Genomic DNA, 7335 nt, shown 5'->3' on the forward strand with positions numbered 1-7335 from the left:
AAGCTTCCTGGATGGGAAGCGAAACATCTTCAAACTTGGAAACAAAGTCCAGTATATAGTTTATTAACTTTTTTTGGAAATGTTTGCCAAACAAGAAGAAAATAAAACGCATTAGTAGGAACCAATACACAATACACCACATACCTGGTCGGAACATTATAGATGTTGCTCGCCGGCGATGGAAAAATGTCAGCGGCGTTGTTCCAGATGTCCTGTCTTTATCGGGGCATGCTAGCGGTCAGAGCTGTGGGAACCAGGACGCTGATCCCCGGCTTGGTCCTACAACAGTTTCGGGCCTTCTCCGTCCACAAGGAACCGGACCTGGAGGAGAATCCGTTTTACAACAAGTACCAGGACAAGATCAAGAAGCTCCGCAGGTCAGCTAGCAGCGCCCACAACTCCGCTACATAGTCTGCTATTTAAGGGGGGAAAAAACTGCTTTAATGGCCTGTTGGAAATGTTCAAGGCAGCTTCTTCAAAGTCAAATCTTATTGTTCTGATCTGTAAACATATATATAAAAAAAGGTGTGTTAAAGCAGGCTAACATAACCCTGCAGGATAGCTGCCCTTCAACACTGACTTTAGACATTCCTGTTGGGGTGGAAACCATTGGAAAATAAATATTTATTGTTTGCAGCAACATATGAGAAGTATTACGCAAAGGAGGGGTTGAAGAATGAGTGGTTATAAGAATTATGTTTCTTTTTAGCGAGAAACCACAGGAGTACAAGCAGCGGCTGGAGAAGCGGCATGAAACGAAGAAGGATGCCGTCGGACACTCGAAGCAAGCGGAGTTTATCCGGGTCATGGAGCAGGAGGTGGGGTTTCAGCTCAGCTGCATCTTCAGGTATTGGGTGTTTAAATGGCAGACGGGAGTGACCCTCTTTTTTTCTATTTTAGTTTGAGAGTAGAGATAAGAAGGCTGCAGGTGATGGAGCATCTGGAGCTTTTACAAAGAACAAGGTGAGCCTGGTTAGGAGGCTGAGCAGAGAATAAAAATGTAGGAATTTTATTTATTTGTTTTTGCTCAGTGGATTCGCTGATTGAAAGGCTGAAAAATATTGAATTGAATTGAGATTTTTTTAAGATTCAAAATAATTCATAATCTGAAATCATTTTTTTTTTTTTTATCAAAGAAAGCAATCAAAATCTTTCAACATGAGGATTATGTTTGCATTCATGAAAATAATGGGATGCTTCTTTAGACTTTAGGTTCCATCCTGAATCTGGAGATGATCAAGGACAAGACAGGCGAGGAGATTGCACAGGTGAGTCTGGTCTGTAAGCTCTCTGGTAAAAAAAACAACTTCCAACTCAGATTATGTGGAGGGAATCAAATCAAAACCAATAGTCTACCTGTGTAGCCTGTGTAGTGTTTTACCTATTTATAAGGTCAGTACATCTCAGTAAAGTGTAATAATCCAAGTCAACTTCTGTGTAGTCTTCCCTTAGCTCTCAGGGAATCTCAGTATTTCTGAAATTCACTGTCAAATTTTGTTAAGTAGCTGAAAGGATCATTTTAATGTCAGTTTAGACGGTATCCATCCTCTTTAGCGCCTCTTGTTTTTTAAACAGCACAGTTGGTATAAACTGAAACTCTTCATGTATTCTTTCCAGCTATGGATGCAGTACTATTCAACCAAAGACACGATCAGCGCTGCCATCCCGGTGAGCTCATTACTGCTAAATCTATTCCTATAACAGCATGTATCCAAATGTTGTCCTTTTAATGGGTGTCTGTAGATGAAGAGCTGATCTAAATGTCAGTCTTGTGTTCTGTTTGCAGTCTCAGATCTATGAGGTGATTTTCAGCAGATCCAAGACCTGCCCCATGGTAAGGTCCCAGCTGAAACTAAACATTGGTTTGGTTTCACCATGCAGAAACGCTTGCGTGTGTAAACTACAGGACAAAAAAAATGAATCCCAGATCTTTTGTTAGTAAATGTTTTTCATGGTTTTCCATACTGACCTCTGTCTGTGGGCTCTCCTCAGTTCGTTTACGCTCTGCCTCAGAAGGAGGGATACGAGTTCTTTGTGGGTCAGTGGTCTGGACACGAGCTGCACTTCACCTCACTTATAAACATCCAGGTAAACCCCTCCATCTTTGTACTTTCTGTCCTAATCGACTTATATGATGAACAAACTCCTGACAGATGAGGTTCTGTGATTTAAAAAAAATACTTAATTAGAAAAGCTTTTGTTGTATTTGGTCAGCATTTCTTTTCTTTAAACTGCCTGCAAAATGATAAACATAGCTAAACATGTTTAGTTATTGATCTTGTTGTAGTTCTTGTTTTACTTTTAGATAGGGCCCTAGAATCGCACACGGAATCGCGGAATTGGCAAATTAACGCAGAATCTAGTGTAAACGCGGAGTTTCTATATTTGACATGAAATTCTGTTTTTGTGTGGGAGAAGAACGTACGTCGACTCGGTGGGGAAATGCACACCGGGGGACGCAAATCTGGGCGACACAACCCCTCCCGCTCCGTCATTTCCGCTCACCCTCCCCCATCAAAACATTGAAAAAATGGCGTAGCGGCTAGAGATGTCCCGATCCAGGTTTTTGCACTTCCGATCCGATACCGATATTGTTTTTGGACTTCCGATCCGATACCGATACTGGCCGATACCAGCCTATCCGAGCATGTATTTAAGTTTAAGTTAAAGTATTTAGCCTTAGTTGTAAGACTCATGTTGAAAAGGGTTTTAGTACTCTTGATAACATCTAGCCAGCTGAATTAGGTGAGATTGAATAAAACACAATGCTTGGTAACAACAAACTTACCTGTTTATTAAGAGATAAACACAAACTGGACAAAATTATGGATAGCAATCTGAAATTGCACAGTGAGCAGTAAAACCGTAAACAGTTAAAGGTGCAAGTATTACTGTAAGTTTTAATAAAAATGCAAAACAGGGAAACACTGGCGCAAAATAGTGGAATGGATCGTTTCAATCGGCAAAACTGGAAAATACGGACCGGATTTTTTTTTAAAAACTGGATCGGCAGTCTGGATCGGCATTTTACATGCTTTGCCGATACGCATTTTTTTGCCAATATTGGCGTCCCGATCCGATACGTGGATCGGATCGGGACAAGCCTAGTAGCGGCTCTCCACAGCTCCGCTTTCGGCGAATAAGTTGAGAAACATTTGCTTACATACTTGCTGTATTTTGCCTTGTTTTTTATGCACTTTAATGTACTGTATGGAAAATATGATTCTTTATGAAATACTTTATAATTCTGAAATTGAGAGGTCCTATTTTATTTTTTTACTTGAAAAAGCTAATGGAGCACTTTTATTTATAACCATTGGTTCATAACCATTTATATTTTGTTAGTGCTTAGAGTGCAGTGTTATGTTGCATCATCATGCAGTAAAAGTACTGAGTAAATGTGTTTTTTTACCTCAATAAATTTAAGGTCATTCCTATTTTATCTGTGTACATTTTCATCATTAACATTAAAAGCAGATTCTTTTAACGACTGAAATAACAGTAAAGGGTAAAAAAACTAAATTTGCGAAAATGAAAACGGAAAAAACGGAATTTGGGAAAAAATAAAACAGATTTTATAGGGCCCTATTTAGAGTAAATAATATCAGATTGAAGAAAAACTTTTATACTTATAAGAAAAACCTTCAGGATTCTCTGTGGAGTTTGCTAAATAAGCCCAGTTCTGCAAATTAGTCTGCAGTTAAATTAAGAGGATTGCAGATGTTGCAGAGGATTGAAATGAGGCCTCGCCCTGACAAGAAACTACATTAGTAGAGAGTGGTTCTCTTTAGCTTGGGCTTAAATCCAGAAAGTCCAAACATAAATATCCCAGTAGAGTTAGAAAGACAACAAAACATGAACAAAGACAATAAAAACGGCAAAACAAATGGGAGATAAAGGGGGGGAAACAGGAGCTGGTGTTTGCAAGTGAAACAGAAGAAAGGAGGAGGAAACATGGCTCCAGTTGTTTAGAGAGAGAGACTGTGGTGGGCTGCGTATAACTTCATTATGATTGTTAGAAAGCCCACGTTGTTTAGATATATTTCGGTGAGCTTTCATATGTCCGACACTCATGAATGCACTATAGGCGCTCCGACCTTATTGAATGCACCAAATGCCTGAACGTTTTTTTTTTTTCTTCTGATACTGCATCATGCAGCTCGTCATCTCCTGTTTTCTCCTAACATTTATCCTTTATATCTGTATACCTACTGGACTGGCTGTGTGTACACCTTATCTCGTTTTAATGAATCCTTGGCGTAGGTAGGGATGTTGTTTTATTTAATGTGCTAATTAAACACCTAAAGATGGCTGAAAAGTAGAAGGTTTACTGATGGTGATATTCTGGGGAAGTGCATTTATCTCAGAAGGAATATGTCTTTTTTTGAGTTTTTACGGCATTAGTGCCTCGTTTTTCGACAGTAGGGGGTATGAGCGAGGGGTAGAGACATGCGGGAAAGGACCACAGGTCGGATTCTGACCTGGGTCAGCCGCTTTGAGGACTAAGGTCTCAGTACATGGGTTGTGCGCGCTAACCACTGTACCACCTGCACGCCTGGAATAGGTCTTTCAATGGTAAAGGCAACAAAATGACCCAAAAAAACAGCCTGGATATTTAAACTGGACAGGAAATTAAGTTGGAAAGTAGTGCATGAGTTCTGCATAGCTGACCCATCTGCTTCTAATTAAGTATTTTCGCATGGATTGATAAAGAAGCCATCAGAAAAATGCTTCTGATATTTTTTGTTTAGTATTGTAATGCATGGTTCATATTTCTTTTATTTGTCTAAAAGAAAAATATTCTGTTTATTTAAACAATGTTGTTGTATTAAGGTATAGAAAGTGAAACTCTTTATTTAACCCAATCCATGATTTGATTTATTTGCCACGTATAAAAGGAACAGACTGAGCCCCCCCCTTAAACAGCATGTGTCATTTCAGTGTGATATTGTCACTTTGTTTATTTAAATAGTTGCTAAAATGAGCTTTATTACTTGGACCCCCAGCCTGATGATTCTAAACCCTTAAAATCCAAATTGAGGTTTATATGTGGATTATTTAATCATAACAAGCAGGATCGCACATAAAGAATACAGTGAAAATAATAAAATAATTGAGAGATATTGTTTAATGCATGTTTACGGATAATCTGAAGATTAAACTGTTGGAATCATCCAAGAGGGTGGAGTTGATCTTATATGATAGATGTAATTTTCTGTCTCAGGGATTTTATGTCGTAGCTTTATTTATTTTCCAGCCTTTCAAAGTTGATGGTACCCCATGACTCGGTTAAACAGAGATGACTCATTTAATATGTAAATAGTTCATACTTAAACATCTAAACCATAGGTCGCGGATTAGCGGACCGTGGTCCAGATCCGGACCCACATGCTGGCTAATCCGGACTCAACCTGATTTAAAACATTTATAAATTACTGCCTGTTCTCTAACGACAGTGTCCAACTTTACTTTCGCCACTTCTTGGATGGTAAAGACCTCTGGAGAGTCTGGCACCAGGCTGAACGTGACACAAATTAGCCAATGAGCTGTCAGTCTGGGTTGCTGCTGCTGCTGTTACTTTTAGACACAGCAGGCAAACCTGTGGCAAGCTGGGCAATGGAAAAGTAGGAGAAGATGATGAGAAAAAAAGCCGAGAACATAATCAAAAATATATATTTATCCAAGCTCAAAATGAACACCTTGATATGTTCTTGAGAATGGCTTTTTTCGCCATTCAAACCCAGATTTGAAGCCTTGCAGGGCAGCCGAAAATCCACTTCTTTCATTAAGCCATAAAGAAAAAAAAGTCAGTTCAGGTGTTTAATAAAAAAAAAAATAAAAAAAAAGGCAAGTCCGGAAATTGTTTATATACCAACCCAAAAGATTGTTGTTCTCTACTTCAAAAACAATTTAGATTTTAAAATGGAAACATTTTCTATTTCTTTGAAGAAAAAAAAAATGTAGAACTTGCATGCATAAAAGCCTGCATTGTATTTTAGTGTTCAATTCAGTTTAAAGTAACAGATTGTAATTTAAAAATGTCTCTGGTCCTTTACTGGTTGTTGATTTTCTGTATTAGGACCCTGCTGATTTTTAATTGTTTACCCCTGATCTAAACTCTGCCTGCTAACTATATGAAAGCAGCATTCACAGCAGCTGATAATGTTCTCCTCTTTCTGCACCCAGACGCTCGGTGAGAACTCCCCCAGTCAGCTGATCCTCTACCACTACCCTGACCTGAAGCAGGAGAAAGGCATCGTTCTCATGACGGCAGAGATGGATCCCAAGTTCATCGTAAGCCTGTTGTTTTTGTCTGATTTACTCCAATTGACTTAAAGGAGGATTCAGACATCAGATATTTAAAGAATCTTTTTTCTTTCCAGACTGTCCACCAGGCTCAGTGTTTAGCCAATCAGCTTCAGCTGTTCTACGGACCTCAGAGGCAGGACACGTACCAATTGGTGGAGACCTTGAACCACAACCCTAAGGACTTTAAACACACACATGTGATAGCAGTGCTGGAGCAGAGCGGGCTGGGGTCTACAGGAGTCCCTGGGAGCTCTTAAGGATGAACTGAAAATGACTAAACTTTCTCAGACTGAGGTTTCCTTTTTCCTGGGTACTTCTGAGGTTAATAAAAGAAGCAGTCATTAAAAGATGTAGGGAATAATGTGGAGGAAGCAATCCAAGCACATTTCCCTCTGTGTTTCTGACTGGGCCCTAGAGACTTTGATACCAAAGCCAGTAATGAAATTCTTCATTTGATGTTAAATGAGAAAAGGTAAGCTCTTAACAGTCTGGATATTCTTATTAGATTGAGACATTTATGTCCCTTAAACAAACCTTTAAAGAAGTTTTATTGGATCATTATTGGATCATTGTAAATAAAATCTGAACTTTCATTCTTTAAACCATTGAGAGGATGTTTATTTTTTTATCATAATGATAATAGAAGAATAATTGAGAGAAGCTTGATGTGTTTTAGAACTTTGGTTCCTTAAAGGGAGGTATCTCTGGTGGGTGGGTGGGGTTTCACAGCTTATTGCTCTTTGTAGAATCTATTAATTACGCACGGACCCCAGATCTCAAAAACAAAAAAGGGTCTCTGAGAGGATGACAGTCTAATCTAAAAGAGTCTGATGGTCTACGGTTATACCTGGAGCAGGCAGCAAGATCCTAAACAAAGCCTAAAAAACAAGGAGAAATGGAAGCTATACAAGGCTAGACGAAAGTGATTGCCTCCAGTGTTGGAAAAAAAACAAAGTTTAACTCTCATAACAGATATTCCACAAGGAAACCTTTACTACTCTGAAGCTTGCCATAGAGATTGATGCC

The 7335-nt window shown here is 39.0% G+C and overlaps 1 protein-coding gene across 1 annotated transcript; it reads left to right on the forward strand.

The window, feature by feature from the left end:
• Positions 1-162: 162 nt before the first annotated feature.
• atpaf1 (ATP synthase mitochondrial F1 complex assembly factor 1) lies at positions 163-6817 on the forward strand. Its single transcript, XM_015397886.1, has 9 exons — positions 163-377; positions 710-818; positions 901-963; positions 1206-1268; positions 1618-1668; positions 1787-1834; positions 1993-2088; positions 6187-6294; positions 6384-6817. The coding sequence occupies exons 1-9, from the start codon at positions 163-165 to the stop codon at positions 6564-6566; spliced, it is 936 nt and encodes a 311-aa protein (XP_015253372.1). The 3' UTR covers positions 6567-6817.
• Positions 6818-7335: the final 518 nt, after the last annotated feature.

Source organism: Cyprinodon variegatus, unplaced genomic scaffold, assembly GCF_000732505.1.
Source record: "Cyprinodon variegatus isolate N-32 unplaced genomic scaffold, C_variegatus-1.0 Scaffold895, whole genome shotgun sequence".
In the NCBI taxonomy this organism is placed as follows: domain Eukaryota; kingdom Metazoa; phylum Chordata; class Actinopteri; order Cyprinodontiformes; family Cyprinodontidae; genus Cyprinodon; species Cyprinodon variegatus.

What these genes read in the sequence shown, in the direction of transcription:
- atpaf1 (XM_015397886.1), top strand. Translation starts at nt 163, where the DNA reads ATGTTGCTCGCCGGCGATGGAAAAATGTCAGCGGCGTTGTTCCAGATG. An exon ending in GAGCTTTTACAAAGAACAAG is followed by an intron (nt 964 to 1,205) that starts GTGAGCCTGGTT and finishes ATGCTTCTTTAG; the next exon opens with ACTTTAGGTTCCATCCTGAA. An exon ending in AGATGGATCCCAAGTTCATC is followed by an intron (nt 6,295 to 6,383) that starts GTAAGCCTGTTG and finishes TTTTCTTTCCAG; the next exon opens with ACTGTCCACCAGGCTCAGTG.